Source organism: Heliangelus exortis, chromosome 11 (assembly GCF_036169615.1).
Source record: "Heliangelus exortis chromosome 11, bHelExo1.hap1, whole genome shotgun sequence".
Lineage (NCBI taxonomy): Eukaryota > Metazoa > Chordata > Aves > Apodiformes > Trochilidae > Heliangelus > Heliangelus exortis.
Window position 1 is genome coordinate 13,817,297 of NC_092432.1, and position 21,277 is coordinate 13,838,573.

The following is a 21,277-nucleotide window of genomic DNA, read 5'->3' on the forward strand; positions in this document are numbered from 1 at the left end:
GGTTGCAGTATGCAGTCTGATGATAAACTGATAATCTGGAAAAATAAAAATTAAATGCTTTTTTTAGGGCTGATTTAGAGCTTCAGACCTCTGCATGGTGCCTAGAAACTTGAGTATTTATATAGTGTAGTCAGATTATATAATGGAAGATGTTACTAAACTACAGAGTTTCTTAAAGCTCTCTAGAAAGCTGCTGTCCATAAGGAATTAATTTTTTTTTGTCTTTGAGCAGTCAGGAAGCCACTTCAAAGATCTCTGTAAGTTTAACCTACTATTGTGTCTGTTCCTCCTTTTCATTTGCCTTCTAAGAGTGTAGCTCAGGCTGAACCTTGTAATGGTGGAGAGTGTAGTAGATAAGGAAATGATGGGGTTTAATCATGGAAAGGGACAAGGAAATGATAGGCAAGAAAAAGAAACAAAAGGTCTGCCAGTACTTTAATGCAAAACATTCTTGTACCTTAGACAGGGAAAAAAATTTCAGACAATCTTCTACTTGGTAGGCAATGAATTTTAAAAGTAGAACATGCAGTATCACATCGTGCTTGGGGACAGCTGAGCTGGAAAACCTGGCCCAGTGGGCCTGGAAGAAATGTACAGCATTAAAAACTCAGCATAAAGACAGTCCAGGTACAAAGTTTTTAAACACATAATGCAAAAGAACAGATTTCAATATGGAAAATTTATTCTTGTGGGGAGGAACTATATTGTAATGTTTTACAAACTCAGTTTTCCTCAGCTGAAAAAGTAAAAGTAACTATATCATGACTTGTACATGCGTTTTTCAGGATGCTGCCTCTCCCATCAAACATCTGCAAAGACAACTTCTGGCTATGAGAACCTTCTTCAGTTCCATTGTCACAGGTTTTCAGTTATGATGTCACAGTTTCAATAGCTATGCAAAAGCAAGGACCAGCAAAAGCCACCTGTTGCAGTTGCAAAATTCTTTTCTGTATGAATGGCTTTTGGAGAGGGCCATCAAATTAAACAAATAATAGACAAAAAATAAAAGACTCAATAAGAAACTCTGCTATAAATCTTACCTTTCTTTGACAGGGCTTCTGCTGCTACTGCTTGAGGGCATCTTGCTCTAATTTGTTTTCTTTCTGTTTCCCTCTAGCATCTGTGCACTCCTTGGATTAGCAAGTCACACAAGCAACACATTAGAAAACTGCTTCCTGAACCAGCAGCCTTTCCCAAAATCCCAGCAGTTAGACTATTTTAGTGTAGTGGGGAAGAGGGTAAGAATGAGAAAATAGGCAAGTGATCTTTAACACAGAATGTTGCCAGGGGAGGAGTACTTCAGCCACAGATTTTGTAAAAGTAATTGTGGAAAATAAGGCATGTTTTAATAAGAAACATTTGTCAACTTAAGTGAAAAGTAGGCTTTACTTTCTTGTTCTCACCTTGTCCTAGGGCAATCCTGACTTACTGATGTGACTGCCCAAGTACCACAATTACATTATTTGTCTCTGAAGTTTTCTGGTTTGCGTTCTGAAATTACTATTTCAACTTCTTTAGGACATTCCAAATCCAAGTGATCCCAAGTGCTTTGCAGACTTTTATGAGGATATACTGAAAAAGATCACCTCACCTGCCAGAGAAATGCACATCTCAGAGAAATGGTACACAAAGCCACTTACCAGCACTCACCCATAGTTTTAGCACATTTGAATAGGTAATGAAGACCAATATAATAATTGATTGAGAGCAGAAGGAATTATGGAAGGCCCAGGTATAATTATTGAAACTGGAATTTGACCTGAGTGCCACTGCTGACTTTAAGGTTTTGCTTGCACTTTTTGTCATTAATACCAAGGGGTGCAAAATGCCAGCAATGCTAGTACGAAAACTGGTTTTAATGTATAGGCCCCCACAGTTAAATACAGACTGGCTGAAAGCTAAATGGGAAGATATGTATTTGGTGCTGAGTTCATCATTCTGTTTGCTAATTAGTTCATCTTCTCAGCTATGTATTTAGGTTTTCTTCAAATGTTGGGGAAGGTCCTAGTCTTTTTTTTTTTTTTTTTTTTTTAATGCCTTAAACTTCTTTTCAGAGTGAAAATACGTGCAGCAGATGCAAAGTTCTTTACTCTTCCATTACTATTCTTGTTACACAGGACAGTCTAGAGCAGCCATGATACCTCCAAAACAGCCAAGGCAACCCAAGGGAGCTTTGGATGATGCCATTGCCTTTGGAGGACTAGCAGACCAGGAGACAATGAACAACCTACAGCCAACACCACCTCCACTGCCAAAGAAAACTATTCTGAGAGCTAACACAGAGCCAACTGCCAGAGAGCTCCAGAAGCAGGCTCTGGAGAACAACCTGTGCATTGTGGCCAATCCCACCTATGACATCGACACCAACTGGGAAGCAAGCAGTGCCTGCTCTTCCGTCAGCCTGGAGCTCAAGATACTGGACAATGAGTCAGGAGATTCCTTGGACAGGCCTACAGAAAAACTAAGGGCAACCACCTCAGCAACTAACAGTGTTTCCAGCCTAACCACTATCAGTATTAAGGATCGCTGCTCCAACAGCATGGAGTCGCTCACAGGGAGACGCCTCTTGCAAACGAAGCCAGGCAAAGGTGCCCAGAAGCCCCAGAGACAAGCACTTTATCGAGGAATTGAAAACAGGGAAGAGGTGGTAGGTAAAATCCGAAGCCTTCACACTGATTCTCTGAAGAAGCTGGCACTTAAATGTGAAGATTTGTTCATGGCTGGACAAAAGGACCAGTTGCGATTCGGGGTGGACAGCTGGTCAGATTTCCGACTCACCAGTGACAAGCCGTGCTGTGAGGCAGGGGATGCAGTCTACTACCCAGCTTCCTATGCTAAAGATCCTCTCAACAATTATGCAGTCAAGGTAAGAGAATGGAAAAATGGTAACCCTAGACAGGAGTGACAGCATGGGGCAGTGACCATAATCTGCAACACACCCAGTGGTGATAGGTCCTGCAAATATAAGTGCAGTTTTTCACTGTATCAAAAGTGAGATTCCCAGGATATGGGCTCTTCCCAGATAGTATTTCTATGTTTTTTCAGTTTCACCTGTTTTCACTGCAGCTCCAAAATTGTTAGAACAATCGTCACCATTCAGTCTTTACTTTGGTCATTGTTTAATGAAATATTGAAGAAAAAGCTAGGGTTTTGTTTCTGTTTGCTTAGTTTTTTAATTTTTAGTGTTTGTCAGGAGTTTTTTGGAAACAAAATCCTTTGGTTCCTCTGGATGCATGTGAAACTGCATCATCGTTATTAGTTAGGAAAGATTTTAAAGTTCTCCATTTTCAGAGCCATGCAATAGGCTAACATATCTTTCTGCTCCCATACAAGGTCTTACATTTCACCAGGGTTCACTACCAGCTTTTCAAAAGCTGTCTGGGTGCCAGAGGTGCCTTGTAAGCTATGCTAAAAAAAGAAAAAAAGTGAAAAAAGTAGAACTTGCCAGTATTGATTTTGTGGCCTTTTACTAAACAATTGATCCATGCCTAGTTTGTTCTTAAACTAACACATGAAAAAATAACATTTATCAGTTTAACTGCCTAATGTATTAATATTTGGCAGCTAACACACTAGATGCTATTTTCTGGACTTCAGTAGATTACTCCTTCTGAGCCCTGTGTCTCTACACTTCTCAATGCTTACCTGGTAGGATGATAGTGAGAAAGGACAGCAGAGACTCACAGCTCTTTCAGTTTCCTGTGTGACCTTCACTTGAGTAAATCACTGAACTTCCAAGTCCTTGCTGAAACTGAAAAAAAGTATTTATTACCTGACACAGGTGCATGAGGCATAATTGATTATTTCTTATGGAGCATGTTGACATTCTCACAAAGGTGGTGCTTTACAGGAACAAAATGTTACCACTCCCACAGATTTGTTTGCAGGAGAGAAGAAAAAATTAAAAGGTTAGATTGATGCAACTGATACGTTCTTCTGAAACTTGAAAAGATGTCTTCTTAAAGCATAACCATTTATATTTCTTTAGTTACCAAGGACCTCTTTGTGAAAAGATGTTAAGTGAAATATGGATGTCTTGTGGATGGCACATCCAGTGGTACAAACCAGCCAAGAACCAGACTGGCAGTACTCAGTTTGGGGCTTTCAGTTGTTAATACAATGATACAGAGATGGCTGCCTCTCTGACCCAAAGTGGTATTTTTCTGTACAAGTTTTGAGTTATCACTAATGTGATTCAGGCAAGACCTGTGTAGTTGTTTTCTAGATACTCTCACTACACATTCTCTGATTTCTTCAACAGCCAAGTAGGACCATTGTATGAGACTACAGCTATCTTTTCATTTTATCTTTTACATATCATAAGTATTAACCATTTAGCTAAATTGGCTTCTCTTCAGTAGTTTGTTTCTTCGGAGCATATTTTTATTACTGCAATCACTATGTTAAGATATTGAATTATACAGCATTGTTTGAACTGTGGTTACTAAATTTCTTTATCCTAAAATCAGTTATGGTAAATTTCAGTGTAGTCTTAACACTGGCCCCAAGTTGATCTTTGACTTAGAAGTCATCAGTCCAGGATCAGATTTGTACAAAATCTTGTAACAGATTGCTATTGCATTATACAGAGATTTGGGGAGTTTAACTTCAACAAATATACCAGTTTTACTATCACAGGGGTATTTTGTGTGATCCAAATCGTCTACCTCCAACAAATAAGCTATTCCTCCCATTTGAAATCCCTTGTCCCCAAAATAAGATGGCAAAAATCTTGAGATCAGAATTACTGGAGGGCCTACTGAATACATAATATAGTCTTCCTGTTATTTTTTATTACGTCTTAGAAATACACTTTGAAAATGTATATGGAGTCACATCATTGGGAAGTGTAAATTATGTAGCTCTCTTGTGTTTTGTAGAACTACCAAAGTAACACTGGTTAACAATTCAAACACTTCTTAAATTCCGTGATATTATTAAATTTGAGAAAAAATGTGTTAATAGGATTTTTTAAATTATTATTCTCTTTGTAGAAAACAAGAGATTCACCCCCAAGGATAGTTGAATGCATAAGTAAAAAAAAAAAAAAAAAAAAATTACATTTTAATATTGTATCTCCAAATGTAGAATTAGAAAAGCATTGTTAAAAATTAAGCTTTAACCATTTGACTGCTTGCTGAATTAAATTTAGAATAATAAATCTTCTGTGCAGATGATGCACCTTTATATTCTGATGGCATCACCAGCAAAAGATGCTCTGATAAATTTGGTGGAGAGGAAGCACATCTCGTTCTGTTGGTGTCGGTATTAGAGGAAATGTTCTTTATAGGGGTGTGTTGTCCCAAAGCATTTTATTATGCTTCTTGCTTCACTCACCTAATCTGCTAGTAAACAACCTGTGCAAAAAATGCAGGAAGCCATGTGGAAATTATTTTGACTGAAACTTTATAAATAAAAACAATAAAAACAAATGTGATCAGAAAACTCTGTTTCCAAATGAAAAAAACAGAAGTTCCCTTACAAGAAAGGTTTCCATAAATTTCCAGTTCCTAAGGTATTTTTACTCTACTAAGTGAGGTACCACCTTTTAAGTACGTGGTAGATCTGGGAAAATATGGATGACCATTCCTCTGAAACCACAGTCTTATCAGTAATTCCAAGTATGTAGTGGAAAGGTTACACTGCAGTAAAAGCAGCAGAGAGCATCAGTTTTTTGTACAAAGTGGATTGGATGAATTCATTTTTTAGTATCCTAACAGACTGAATAATGCAGTCGTATGACAGTGGTGGTTTTTTTTCTTTTAAGAAAAGGTTACTCAAAGTGAATACTGGTCAGACAAGATAGTTACTGTGTCAGTGACGTAAACTACTTGTACTTTCAGTATGAAACTCTCAAGGAAATTACTATACAGTGTCCTCAACAGACAGAAATTGTGATTCAGGGTCTGCACAGCACAGTTCATACCTTAAAAGCCAGCAGGGCTCTGGCCTGCAGCAGTGTGGCTGTTCTGGCTATAGGTCTTGCAGGACTATTACAGGACTTGCAGGTGTGCAGACAGCTCAAAAAGAGCAGTCACAATTTATTGCATTGATTGCTTCAGGGCAGCAGAAGCTCCCCTAGCAGGAAACACTTAGGATTTTTGCTCAGATCCCTGTCCCAAGTATAAATTGAGCAAGGCAGATGTTAATAGCATTGGGCTGAATTTGGCTGACAAGTTTTGTTGTGGCTGATTATTTCTAGTTATGTTTAGTTTGTCACAGGATGCTGAGATGGGTTTTTTGGTAATTCAGTTTTCTAGTAGAATTTCCTGGCAGAAGTGTTATTACAGGTCACCCCAGAACTTCATGCTACAGATCAGGAAAAAAGCAATGTATGATAAAATTTCATCCCCCAGTTCAGTCACAGCACCGTGGAATTCTGCATTTTGATGCATTGTTAAAAAGTCAAAGCTCTATTTTAAGGCTAGATCAAGGAAACGAGGTCAATCAGAGATCAAACTGGCCTCCTTGGAAAACAAGGTTGTGCCAAGAACAAGCTATCAGTTTGGGATTAGCAAGCTTTCATTCTGCACAGAATTTCATTTGCAGTTGTCCCTCTGTGCAACACAAAAAAGTAGCACAGATGGTGCAGTCGTTGTGATCTTGTGGGTTTCTCATTTTCAGCACTTGTAAATTCATTTCCCATAATATTCATCGTGCTTTAAGTTCACTGATGCTCTGTAAAATGCATAGGACAGAGTGGAAATGAGATTCCCTGCTGGTAAAGTGGTATTCAGCTGATGGCACAGTAGGCTACTGGACCATTAAAAGAAAAATAAAAGCTAATGCAGAACAAATTTTAGAACCTCTGAAACATTTAAATCTTTCTTCTTGGGGATGGGGGCAGGAGAGATGGAGAAAATTGAAGCAAGAGGATATAGAGAAATCTGTCCTGTCCATATATATATATGCTATATATATATATATGATGGAAACGTAATTGGTGTGGATGCATTGAATAAAAAATAGGAGTGCGTTCCAGGGAAAAGGAAGATGGAAACTTGCTGTTCCTTCCTTCTCATATCCTTCCTTTTTTTCTCATTGCTTTCTTGCATCATATGGAAGGGCGTTTTACTAACATTGCTTCATCTTTTGAACAGCCACCTCTTTATCAGCATTAGAAATAAGCTTTGCCAAGCCCTTATCAACACCCCTCTTTCAGCTGTTATCACATACCATATCTTCATAGCTCAGCTGATTGTATTTCATGAAAGCAAATGGTAAATGACTGATCTTGCTTTCTGATAGTTCTAGACAAAATATTTTCACCTTCTTCCTTTCCTATGCCCCAAAACAGGAATTCAGCATAGTATGCATGTAAAAGGCAACAGGATTTTCATGTTTTTTCTTAACAACAGAGGACTGCACAATTTTCATAGCTTTTGCTTCAAAAAAAAAACTGGGTTTATATTTACTCACTGTTTAGACATAGCATTAACTGTCACAAAAGAAAGTTCCTTATCCACTCCTTTAGCAGTTCATCACAAGCAGTCCAAAACACTTGCTAATTTCACTATTTATTCTCTAAATCCAATGTAAATGTAGACTTTGATGGTGTCACTTACTGTAATTCAAACAATTTGGAAAATTTTAAATGTGAGTTATTCATATGATTGCTTGATGTGATAATGGAGTTGTTTCCAATATAAAACAACAGAGTGAGCATTGTTACCCATTAGTAGTATTACACACCAGCATTCACTAGTGTTTCAAAATGGCAACATAAAAGAGAGTTCTGAGTAGAAGCTGCACTTCAGAACATGATGAAATAATACAAAAAGTGAGTAAAATTCTATAAACTGTCTTTGAAAAGATCATTAATAAGCTTAGTTTGTCTCCACTGCTTTCCACACATTTTCCCCATTCTAATTACTTACTGCTAAATCAGAATGTGAACTCTGCCTTCTAAAACCACACTACTTGTCTGGACTCCCACTGCTGTGTTTTATAGCAGAAGTCTGAAGAAGAGCCAAATGCTTGCAGAAGCATCAGATTGCTGCAGCTCTGTCTTACAGCAACTGTTTTATGACTTCAGACTGTTGTCTGCTTTGTCGTCAGACTCCAGGGTTTGGGTGCTGCTTCTGGACAGCCCAGTTTTCCATTCCCTGTGGCAATTGCACAGCATCTAGTGTACAAATTTTAGTGTTTGTAATGTCAGCAATTTAATCAGCCTTAAATATCCAGGCTGCCTCTTCCACTTCTCTCTTCATGTTGTTTGCAAGGCAAGAAGCAGAAAATACATCTCTAATCAGACCTTGGTTGTTTTGTCTTTGTAGATATTGCATGCAGAATAAGGAGGCAAGAACTGTTTTCAGGAATGCAGTTATTTTAATCATAATACTACTTCATTTTTAATTTCTGTTTTGTTGCTAGGAGAGAGGAGTTTGAAACAAACTTGTATTTAAGAGCCAACACTGGGGAAAGTTTGGCTCTGCTGCAGCTTTAGACTTTAGAATGGACACTGCTCTGAAGGTTTTAATGTACCACATAACAATGGAGATAACCATGTGACTTGTTCACTGTAATCAGTATAGGGTTCTATAGGCTTTCTTCAGAAAGATGGAATAAATGGGAATAACCCAGAAAAGAAGGAAAACCAGAACCAGGTAGGTTCCTTAGGAATAAAGATAGGAGGAACAAGAGCTCGTTATTCTTTAAAGGAAAGCAATGGAGAGGGGTAAAGTTGTATTTTTCCAGGTGTAAAGATGTAATATGAAAGGATGGAAATCAGTATATTTTTTTTAATACCAGCTAAGAGAAGGGCAGTCAGTTTAAAGTTAAATAGACAGGAAGAAAGAGAAGGGAGAAAGCAGAGAAGGACAGGTCTCTTTTGCAGTGTTTTTAGTAGTTTGGAAAGACATTTTCTTACAAGTGATCCAGGTGGAAGCATACAGCAGAGCAGTTCTGCTGGCTCTGAGAAAAAGGGAAGGGGTGCAGAGGCAGCATACTCTGCCTTAATAGCTGAATGCCTTTCGATGCAGATGTGCACAGCCAGGCACTTCTAAATTAGAGGGAAGCATTTCCACATCCACAGAGGCCCATGAAAGTGCTGCTCTGCTATCCCAATTCTCGGATTTGCAGTATTTTCTAGAATGAGTGAACCAAGGATGATTTTGAGAGGTGCAAAGCCTATGTCCTATTATTTTAGCTGAAATTCCAGCAATAAATTTGAGAGCCCTTTTCTGAAGCAAGTAGGAAAAAGAGGCTGCCAAGAACTGAAATTAGAAACTATGAATAATTTTAGATTCTTTTTCTTACTCTATAGATAAGGAGCAATGCTTTCAATAAACTTTCTTAAAAGGCTTTGTATCCACCCCAACTGAGAAGTGTTTATTGTTTTAAGAGCAAATACTCTTCTGAATTATACTCCTAATACAGTAGCATTCTTAGCTGGCAGGTGGCATTAGAAATCCTCTGTAGGTAACATGGCAAATAGTACAATAGTTAAAGGCAAGTGCTTTTTTGCACTTTTCTTATCAGCAAGTAACCTTGACCTGAAAACTAAACTCTTTCAGAATGAGGGTATATTTTGGGTTAGGTCAGTTAGGTGTTTTTAAAGACTAAAGACTGGATTACAATACAATGAATCTTTTCTGCAGTTGGAATTGATTATCCCCATGGCTGGCCATACTAGAAAAAAGGCTTGAAGGGCATAGAAGACAAAACTATTTTCTTTTTCCTTAATAGCTGTTCAATTTAATACACACTAGCAGGTTCTGTACAATCCTTTTCTACTTCTGTCTTCTGTGCAGTGTAAAGTATTAAATAAATCTAGGGACTGCATTCTTCAAGACAATCATCTGACATTCTCTTTTCATATATAATTCAAATGTTAAGGCTGTGTTTTTACAGTATTTGTTTACATGTTTGTAACCCTTGAAAAAAGCTGAGGATCTGCTAGTTCCTTTGATAACTAACTTCACCTCTAAGAATATAAAATACATTTGAAATTTTAAATTGGCAAGACCAACAGTACAAAAAGGGTAACTACAAATATTTCCAGAAAATTACAACTTTCCTCTCTTAAATAAAATTGACTAGAAAATGCATTTTTCAGATTAGTTCTGTGTGTGCAGTTAAAAACAGGCAGTGTAAACTATAGCTTACATGATACATACGGAAATGTAAATGCTAATGAAGTATGGAAATAGTGTCAGAGACAGGACAATCAAAATGCTGTTACTACTTCTGTCTACTCTCATATGGATATCTGACAGTGCACTTGCTGATCAGCAAGCATAGAAGATAAACTCTCCTGTTAAACTGTGTTTCTTACCCACACAAGCACATAAAAGATGAGAAAACTTCAGGGCTAGGTATGAGAGCTGGGATCCTTGGTCATTATGACTGTGTAGAACTAGTGCTGACTTTTACTAATCTTAGTTATCTGGCTTTCCTTGGCTTTTGGAGATGAGCTAAGAGAAGCTGTAATTTCACCTGCAGAGAGATATCTTCCTATGACTTGTTTTTCTGAGCTTTGCAGTTAAGACCTGTTGGTGCATTATATCCACTGAATACGTAGGCTTTAATCTCATAAAGATTAAAACATGCTTTGAACCATCTCACTGCAGCCAACTGAACTGAGGTTACTGTGGAAAGGTCAATGTGCCTCAGTCTTTGTAGGGCTGTAATTTTAGTCAGTAAATGCCTTAGATGCCTAATAGAGGTCGTCCAGTTGCACGGGGCTCGGAGCTGCCAGTTGTTACAGCAGTGCAAACAATTAATAAGGATAATTATTATGGTGATAGTGTACCTATCAACAGGATATTTTTGGACAAAAATTAAAGACCGCTTTATATGGCAAAATAAAAACATATCATTATGATCCTGAGAAATGATTGAAAGCAATTAAGGTACCATGTTCTAATGAGTTTCCATTCATCATCACGTTCCATTTCATTCATCATTACAAGCCACAGCAGGTACACTTGCCAGCAGCCCCTGCCATGCATGTGTACACTCCTCACTGCAGCCATGATGTGTAACTTGAGACAGCAGCAGCTCAGAGATTGCAGTTTCCAATGACAGTGGGCAAGGACCATGTATTTGATCACTTAGCTGACAGATGGCAACTTGTTATGTCATGTTTACTCAGTTGTGTGCAAGCATTTGATCACATCCTCAAATAGTCTATGCATATTTCTTTGTATCTCCTATTGATTATTTTTATCTTGTTCAAGCGTGATAACAAAGCTAAGAGAACAGAAAATAAATTTTTTTTGATAAACAGCTAACTGTAAAGTAAGCCTCACTGTGTGTATAGCACATATCAGCTGTTCCTCTGACTAAAAAGCAATCTGCCTGAACTGTATTTTCCATTGAATAATGGAAACATTAATTTTCCAATGAATGATGGCAGGGGAGCTGACTGCACATATAGGTTTGCATTTCACAGAATCACAGAATGGTTTGGGTTGGGACCTTAAAGATCGTCATGAAAAAAAATCCCTCCCCAGCTTTACTGTAGCCCCTTCAGGTACTGGAAGGCCACTGCAAGCTCTCCCCTAAGCCTTCTCTTCTCCAGGCTGAGCAACCCCAGCTTTCTCAGCCTGTCTTCATGGCAGAGGATCAGATCAGAGGGCTGGAGCACATCTTCATGGCCCCTTCTGGACTCACTCTAACAGCTCCATATCCCTCTCGTGTTGGGGGCTCCAGAAATGGACACAATACTTCAGGTGGGGGCTCATGAGAGTGGAATAGAAGGGGAGAACCATCTCCCTCGACCTGCTGGATACTTCTTTTGATGCATTCAGGATGTGGTTGGTTTTCTGGGATGCAAGTGCAAATTGCTGGCTCATGGTGAGCTTCTCACCAACCAACAGCTCCATAGTTGCTTACCACCCAGTGGAAACTGTTCCTGTGCCTTAAGATAGTCTGCCAAGTTCAGTTCATTAAAAAAACTTTAGTGCTTGTGTTCAGGGCTAGGCTGTGGATATCTGTCAACAAAAAGCATTTTAAAAATATGATACAGAATTTACAAATTTATGGTATGTCTCATCTGTTTAATTTGTTTCCCCAGATTTGTAAGAGCAAAGCTAAGGAATCCCAGCAGTATTATCACAGCCTCTCTATCCGGCAGAGTCTGGCTATCAACTTTAACATCCAGCAGGACTGTGGCCATTTCCTTGCTGAAGTTCCTGTTCGTCTCCTTCCGTGGGAGGATGCTGATGCAGCAGAGGTGGAAGAAGATGAGGAGAAAGACCCTGAGGAAAAGAACAGAGAAGCTCTTTCCAATACAGAGGCTTCACAGAAAGACAGCTCAAGCAACCAGGGGACAATCAGCAAGCCACGCAGCCGCGTTGTGGTCATCACACGGGAAGTCCCATACTTAACAGTGGCCGATTTTGTGCGAGAATCTGTGCCCCGCCATGCGAAAAGCCCGGATTTATATGAGAGACAGGTCTGTCTGCTCCTCTTACAGCTCTGCTTGGGCCTGGAGCATCTGAAACCATATCATATCACACACTGTGATCTGCGATTAGAGAACCTGCTGCTGGTTCATTCCAGACCAGGAGGCAGCCCTCTGAGCTCCGAGTCCACGGAACCCAGTCCCAACAGTGCTTGTCCAGCCAGATTAATAGTGAGCAATTTCTCCCAGGCCAAGCAGAAGAGTCATATGGTAGATCCTGAGGTCCTGCGCGATCAGTCCCGCCTGGCTCCAGAAATCATCACTGCAACACAGTACAAAAAGTGTGATGAGTTCCAGACTGGTATCCTTATCTATGAAATGCTGCACTTACCCAATCCCTTTGATGAGAATCCAGAGCTGAAAGAGAAGGAGTACACTCGTGCTGATCTCCCCAAGATTCCTTGCCGTTCCCTCTATTCTCAAGGGCTTCAACAACTTGCCAGCTGCCTGCTGAATCCCAACCCTTCAGAGAGGATCCTCATATCAGAAGCCAAGGGAATCCTCCAGTGTTTGCTTTGGGGTCCACGTGAGGACTTGTTCCATGCTCTGAGTACCTCTTCCAACCCTTCGCGTAGAGATGCTGTACTTCAGAACTGGCTGGATATAAAAAGGACGCTGCTGATGATAAAGTTTGCAGAAAAGTCCTTCGACAGGGACTGTGGGATTTTTCTGGAAGACTGGCTTTGTTGTCAGTACCTGGCTTTTGCCACTATTGACTCACTTCGTCGCATTGTGAGAATCATGCAGCAGCACTAGTTTGCAGAGCCTGTTGCTTTTCATGAAGCACCCTCCACCTCAGCCCTCGCCCCCAGCCTGCCCTGGGGCTCACACTTTGTACAAGTGTTAGAAAGTGGCACAAATATCAAAGCCAGCAACACTGAGCAAATTTAAAAGGAGAAATTGCGTCCTGTACCAGGATGACTGCGTTTGGGTCAGACAGTAGTATATAACTTGATAAATATCTGGCTCAAAAGAAGAGCAAATCTTGATACCACTATTTCTACCACTGCAGTAAACAAATCGCCCTCCTCTTCTGGGTAGTTTCTGTCATTTCCAAATGTAGCATTGGTTAGTGAATGGCAGTGACCACAAGCAGAGATGGATTACTTGTAAACGTGAGATGAATGATCCACCACGCCACAAAATACTCATTTGCTTACACTCTACATACCAAGTAAAATTTTCTTTCAGCTTAGTCCCCTGCAGGCAAGCTGGGCTCCTGTTTCCTTTGGTATCAACCAAACCAATTCAGATCCTTCTGTTACTCTTTATGGCTTCTTGTTTCTTTCCCCAGATGTGGTTATGCTGCTGACTGTGCCAAGTGCCAGTGGACAGGAAGCATCTGTGTTCAGTCCTCTTCCCTGCTTCTCTGACACACTGCCTGCCCAGATCCTTTCTCACCACAGATCTGTAATGTCAACAGTGCTGCCTTAATCGGCCATTTCCCTTAATTTAAGACCTCTGCCTTAAAAAGCAGAATATGCACACTTTGTCTATCCCATTTGCTACATGACATTCAGCAGTCTGGACTGTTGATGCACTGTAGCTACAACGACATAAATACAAGGACAGTACAACACATGGCGGACAATTGAAATTCCCCTTCCATTGAAAAAAGGAACTAAAGCCCCATTTGAAATGGATAGGACATTCATAACCTTTGCTGACAATCACTGCTATGAATCAGGGAAGAAAATAACAGCCCCCCCATCTGTTTTATTTTGGTTTTTCTTGTCACTTGTGCCATATTGCAAAGTGGGACTGAAATTGGCTTTGTTGGCATGTTGGCAGGAGACAGATATGTTTAGAGCTTGTCTGTGTGTAGCTAACAGGCCACATGGAGATGGTTTTACTGCAGACACAGCTCTCTGAAGGATAAAAACAAGGGGGCAAAACACTGTTGTTTAATTACTGAAGGAGCTGTTAAGTTTGGCAGCCATAACTAAAAGTATCATGATCCTTTTTTCCCACAGCGGTGCTTGGATGCATTTATCTTGTCTGCTGTAAGGAATGTTTTCTGATGTGGCCATAGACAACACCCTACAGATGGAATGTTGTCAGAATAGTTTGAAGAGCATTGCAGACAGAGGTTTGGACTTGAGGTTTTCACTTTTGGAGGCCATTGCTGACTTCTTTCCCTTCCAGTGGAACCTCTGCAGTTGTACAGGTAGAATCTTTGCTCAATATTGCTGGGCTCTGACTTGTTTCCTGAATCACTCGGAAGAATTGATCTGGAGGCAGGGAAATGTGATACCAGAGATTCTGACCCGGGTGATGGAAATCAGACAGCCCTAGTTACAAGCCTGTGCTTCTCTTCTATGGATCTATGTGCAATTCTTGTATGTATTTTTTAAAGCTGTATATTACAGTGTTCACTTTACACACCAGCCTTTACCTGATGCTAGATCTGCAGCCCCTTCCTTTATTTTCCTGGCACATAAATGCACAGATTTCCATGTGTTCTTTTTATGGATTGATGTTTTGTTTTAATTGTTAAAACTGTGAGGAATCAATTCACTTCAGCCTTGAAACAAATAGCCACTTTATACAGCATATGCATGCTTGGGCCAGATAACAAACAGTCCTGCAGGCTTAAAGTCAGCAAAACCAGCTCTGGATCCACACCATATGTTTGGAGGGGTTGAAATGTCTATATTATTCTTTACTGGCACCTATCAGAGCTAAACTGAACAGTGTGTGGAAGCCTACAGCGATTGTGCCATAGTATATAGACTGTCTTTGTGACCTTTCTAAAGATTTTTTTTTTTTTTGAAAATTCTGATGATTATTATTACTGTGTTTGATTCACCTGTATCAGTGAAGGATCAGGCAAGGATAAGGATAATATATTTTAATGTGATATGTTTTTTCTTTCTCTTTTTGGCAAAAAGGTTAGGATGGCAGCATTGATGCAGAAAAATAGGATGGTGCATTAAAAGCCCAAGTGCAATGTATGTAGTTGAGGTACTTCCACTACATCAGGAAAGACAGTGTCTACACTACTGCTGACCAGCTCGTAGGAGAGCCCTTGTCAAGAATCATACATTCAATGCAGCCCTGCTTTGTCTGGACACAGGAGGGCACAGCTCCCATTGCTTAAATACACCGAGCATGACAAGTCACTGGCATGCTGCCTGCTAGCTGTGAGTCCCAGTGTGCTGAGCTACAGGTACAGGTAGGGCTTCTTGTTCTCTGTGCTCTGGTTTTGTGTTTGTTTTGTAGCATGTGTGCACAGGGAACTTCTCACCCAGCTCATGGGCTGTACAGACAGTTCCTGGGCCGCTGCAGGGGGCTGTTTCCTGGTGCCAGTAGGTGTGTCTGTGTTTAGGGACTTGTGTTCTCAGTGTCACTTTCATGTTAACATGCACATGCAAAGTTGAATTCTAAATGTTTTACAGCCATATGTATTTAATGCAGCTGGTCCAAAGCCTTTGTATCTCTAGCTATTTCATTTCAGTTTGTATCTTCTGTGATGAACCAATACTCATTTTAGTTCTGCAGTGTACTCAAGCATGGATGTTCATTACCAATCTCTTTCTTCTGCAGCACTGGGTAAACTTTAGCAATTTGTAATGTTGTGTATTTCTTTTCTTTAGAAAAATAATGAATGGTAAAAATAGTTGAACACAAGGTGGCCTGAGCTATTCCTTGGGGAGCTTGAGGCTGACTTTTGCCCATAACTGATGATTGTAACTGTGTTTGTGGTGGTTCTCGATCCTGGCAATAGGTTGTGCCACATAAATACCTGAGAATGTATGCATTAAACTTGATTGTAAACAACTGCTAAGAATGCTACAGCATAATTGCTAAGCAAAAGGAAAAAAACCCGCTCTGTCTGTAACTGGGATCCTGTGTATGGCAGGAACAAACCCCCTGGCTGTGCACGTTACAACTTACTGGAATACGTGCACGTATCTTGAATTATTTTTTTTTTAGCAATGTCGCACTTTCAGTTGAGCTCAAGACATAGGAAGAGCTGCAAATTTAAGATAACAGTATTGACTGTAAATATATATTTTTCTATTAATAAAAAGCTGTCATTCAAATATTTTTAACATTCAAGATTTTTCCTGTGGAAACTAATTTCTGGAAAAATCAAATGCTTGTTTGAAGAATTGTGATGAGTTTCTGATCCTGTTAGAGCCATTAAAACCCTCTCTAATCTTACAGAGAGCACAGTGATTGGATTCACAATGTTTAGTGCCTTGTCAAAAAACTAGAATGTAGCTGGTAAGTTGGTGGAAACCTTACTTTTTTCAAAATAGCCCTAGAAATAATACTGCTCACATGAAGATGCAAAAGACTACAAAATCAAATGTACTTTGTATGATACTGAGTGAGTCTAGATTTGCTTTTGGAGTTTATGTGAATGAGTTTCTTTAAGTTGCTTGTAGTACAGCATAAACAGGAAGTAACAAACTTGTGGGCTTTCAAATTTGGGATCTTCACAGGGAGATTAATAGTGGATTAACAAGTCAATTGGTCTAGACAGACCACAGCATCAAAAGAAACCTATTGCTTTTGACAATCTACTGCAGACACTCAGCTTCTAGATGAGGAATCTTACTAGTCTGGAAGAAGCAGGGAAGGTTAAGATGTGCTGCTCACAGGCAGTGGATGTGCTGCACACTGAGCTCAACAGTGTGAATTGCAAACCTCTGCTAAGACAGGAGTTCTAAAAAACTACTCCTGAGATGTTAAGGAGAATGTTTTTTTTTTTGTATTCCTTAAATGGAAATTTTTCAAACCTGAGATCTGATCTAGTCAATACACATCACCAGGTGTATACAAATAGAATCTACTAATGAAAACTTGCCTACAAAATTTTAGGAATGAGGGAATCCAGAATTTTATTCCAGAGCCTCTGGAATGGTCAAATATAGAAGCCTGGTCTCACTTCAATATTCAGACAGGATGAAATCAGTAACTTAAGGTAAGGTAATGTATCGTGTTGCTGGCCTACAGACAAGAATGCCTTTAGCATTTACAAAATGTTCCACCTTAAATTCTTTATGCTCCACACATCCCAGCAGTACCCACAAGGTATGAATTGATCACCCTGATATTTTCATACAGGGGAATTCCCACACTAGAGAGAAAGATATATTATTTAAATGAATGATGTGTGTTAGGGTTAAGCTACTTGGAGAATTTATTCAGCAGCTTCACACTGAAGGTCCTTTAGCATGTAGAAATAGCTTTTGCTGCTGAAATAAAATGTATCTGTTTCTCAGTTCTTGTGCTGAGATGCCCCGATTAATTTTTTTTTTTTTTTTTTTTTTTTTTTTTTTTTTTTTTTTTTTTGTAATAGTTAAGTTAATTTGTAAATATAAGTTAAATAGTACTGGTTTTATTTAATTCAATACTAACTTTTCTGAGGGATGTAATGGAAACTGATTCAGATATTGTCATGCACTTTCCTTTCCCCCTTCCCCCAAGTAGGAAGTGAGCTGCTTCTCTGTGGAAACACTACATGACCCTTACTCCCTGCAGGACTCTGCCATCTATTTTACTCTGATTTTGAAGAGGTGGTATTGGTTCTACCGTATCTCCCATGAAACCTGGAGCACAATTAGAGCCCTTCAGTCCATCTAGAGAGAGATGTGATGATGATTCAGTTATGCAGGAAGGTAAATTCAAAAGAGTGCAGAACCAAATTTTAACCATGTCTATAAAATGTACCTGTGGAAATATTGTCAACAATCATTTGAATTCCAAAGACTTCAAGGAAGGAATACAGAAAAACTACTTTCAGGAAAAATACTGGGGAGAGTCTCTTTAGGGCACCCTCAACTCCAAAAGGAGGAGCAAGTTTTTCCCACTGATGCATTACAGAGTAGACATTTGTATGGATTTTATTATTCACCTGGATGTAGTATTAGAAGGATGGAGAGTTTGAACAGATGTAGAATGTAATTTAAATAATTTGCCTGTAAGTCGTCTTGCATTGGTGCTCCACTCAGCATTTAGCTGGAAACTACAGAATGCTTTCAGATCAGAGTTGCCAGTGAAAAATGAAATGCCCGTCTTATCTGGACACAAGCATTTTGCCACTCTACAGATTTTGAGAATTTGGTTTGTACTTCAGACTATAAAGATTTTTTTTTTTTCATGAATCCAAGGGGAAGATTTAGGGGATTTAGAAGAGGTTGAAACCCTTTTTATATGGAAGATATTTGTTCATATATATATATATATACACACACAAATGCACATATATATATATATATGAGGGCGTGTGGGCATGTTTTAATATATATGTTTATTAACTTTTGTATCGAAAGTATTTTTGCCCCTTTTTGCTTGAAAATATATTATATATTGTATATATAATATATATTTAAGAGTGTGTAAAGTTGAATATAGTCATTTCACAAATAACACCTCTTCAAAAATTACTCAGAACTTCTGTTTCTTTGTCCTTGGGCATGTTGGTATTAGAAGGTTTTGCAGTTGAAATCCTTGGGTTTTTTTCTTTTAAAACTAATTATGCTGAGCATTTAAGAATATGTTGTTGTTTTTAATAAAAGGGGTAAGCTTCTTTTTAAATCAAGGATTCCAGAATTGATGGACTTTTATAAATGGGGTTTCTTTAACTCCTTTGACTAGGGGTTTGTTTGGTTTTTTTTAATCTCAACTCCATTCTTGTGGGTAATTTGTATTTGGAATTCCTGGTTGCATTGTTTTATCTGGTGCTTCATATTGATATTTACACATTTTTATATAAATAAATATATAAACTTCAAGCCTTCCTTTGTGATCAGGGGCAGTTACACTCTGGTTTGCTGTGGTACTTTGCTGTGTACTCTGTGGCATTCATGTTACTGTGTAAATAAAGTAGTTTTATTACACTCAAGGATCACATTTGCAGTTGTCTCATTTTTCTCTTTCCCTGGGCAATTAGAGAAACTGTGCTCCTGAGGAAAATTCATGTGCCATGTCCAGCAAAAGGTTTTACTACAAGAATAGCTGCCTGGTTTGCAGTGTGGAAGTGTGGCAGATACAAACTTCAGTTGATGAGACTGATGCTCAGCACCTCCAGCCATGCTACCAGGGGTGGGGAATCCCAGCTGCCAGAATTCCAGTGCTTGGGACATTGTCCCACCTCCCCCTCTGGTGTTTTCCCCAGAAGTCTCACCATGGCTGGCACTATTTCAGCTCCATCTGGACAAGTGGCAGAAGCAGCCCAAAAATAAACTGTCCACGAGCAGCTGTTGTTGATTGAACCAGGGCCTTGTAAGGTGTTCTTGGAGATCAGGGGCTTGACACATTAATGAAAATGGAGAGAGCCACATGGCCACACTGGGACAACCATTACCCCTAAAGGAGCTGAGGTAGTTAACAACTTCCTGAGCGTGGACAGGGCTTCAATGACCTGTGCAGGAATAAGGTGACTCTTAAGTCAGATTTTTATATGCTGTGGCAAAGCAGGATGCCTCTAAGGCAGTCATCTGCAGTGGAATTCATTTTGTCTGATCCATTGCCTGGAGGCACAGAGCCTGGAGGAAGGTCTGTGAACAGCAGATGGGATAGCATGCATCTTCTGTGGGCATGCAGACCCACTCCAGTGGCAATGGGGTCAAACTGCTCAATTTCGTACACAGATTTGATACACAGCAATGGCAGCTGCAGATGTTAAGTCATTAGCATAGAGCAGAGGACACTGTGAGCATGGAAGCAATGTTATGCTTTTGCATGACAGTCACACTGCACCCCAAGGCTCAATTCATCCCACAGTTACAGTGGCCTTGCACAGGTGTCATCAGAATTAGTCCACAGTGTAACTATCAAAGGCATTTCATATTTATTCCTCAGACACTGTTTCAAAGCCTATCAAAACCAGTTTAAGATATTGTCCTCATCTTTTTTAGAAATACAAAGCTAACTGATTACAGGTCTCTGTAGATATGCAGCATGGGTTAACAGCCTGACAGATAACTTTGGCTTTGCCAGAATAATCCCTGTTCACTTCAACAAAGTGCCACGGACTTAGCTAAACAGATCATCCCATTAGTCAGTGGCACCCACCACTCTGGAGGGAAAAGATATGCAAAAACAGACTGAAACACTATCAAGACATTTTAATTATACTCGTTTAACTAAAATATGTTTGAAATTAGTTATGTCAGTGGCAACTTGCTTGTGGGTGTTCTTAAAAGGCCAGCCTGGCGTTCTCATATCAGCTCGTGTCAGACCAGAGAGGTCAACAGTTTCAGTTGATGCAGGAAGGTCTGTATCAAATTTTTCACCTTATAGTAGATGGCCCTAAGCAGCACTAGAGCCTGGTGCTTGGCCCAGCCACTTGAGGATGGATGCAGGCTTCTAGCTATCAGTTCAACACTTTCACATGAGCACAGAAGTCAATGCCTGGTAATGAGACAGTGGGGTCAGAAATCTCAAAATCGTAGTTACTGAACGTGTACTTTCTATTACAATCTCCTGCTCTCACCTGCTTGTTTTGCTGTCATTAAGATGTTATTTTGTCACATTGCAGCTGGCAGAGTCAGGACGTGCACAGAAGCAGACACTGGATCTAAATGACAGCCATTAAGGTAATGCTACAGAACTCTATTACATCTCCCCCAAAAGAGGAATGAATAGGGGTGGGGAGGCTTATTGCAAACGTATTTACCAATGTCTGTCCTTTTTGGTACCAGCCACTAGTCCATAGCAAGCTGCTTTCTCAAGCTATTGCATGGTGTTTCACAGGTCCTGGGATGTGCTATGTCACTGGTATTATGCAAAGCACCTGGCTTGGCACCCTTGGTGGAGGAGAGCCCATAGTGCCCTGTCCAGAACCATGGGACAGCTCCAGGGACAGTGCCTGCAAGCAGCAGAGCAGTTACTGATCTTGTGTCAGATGCTTGG

General features: G+C 39.7%; 1 protein-coding gene across 4 annotated transcripts in view; it reads left to right on the top strand.

Moving 5' to 3' along the window:
- The window catches only part of PEAK1 (pseudopodium enriched atypical kinase 1), a 107,199-nt gene extending 87,934 nt beyond the window's left edge, over window positions 1-19,265 (top strand). For 3 of the 4 annotated variants that reach the window (XM_071754743.1, XM_071754742.1, XM_071754744.1), the window contains 2 exons: window positions 2,118-2,866; window positions 12,020-19,265. In XM_071754743.1, the coding sequence (XP_071610844.1) occupies window positions 2,118-2,866; window positions 12,020-13,165 (1,895 nt within the window). In that variant the 3' untranslated portion in view covers window positions 13,166-19,265. The remainder of the gene's footprint in view (window positions 1-2,117; window positions 2,867-12,019) is intronic. The other variant, XR_011728045.1, reaches the window with a different exon arrangement.
- Window positions 19,266-21,277: the final 2,012 nt, after the last annotated feature.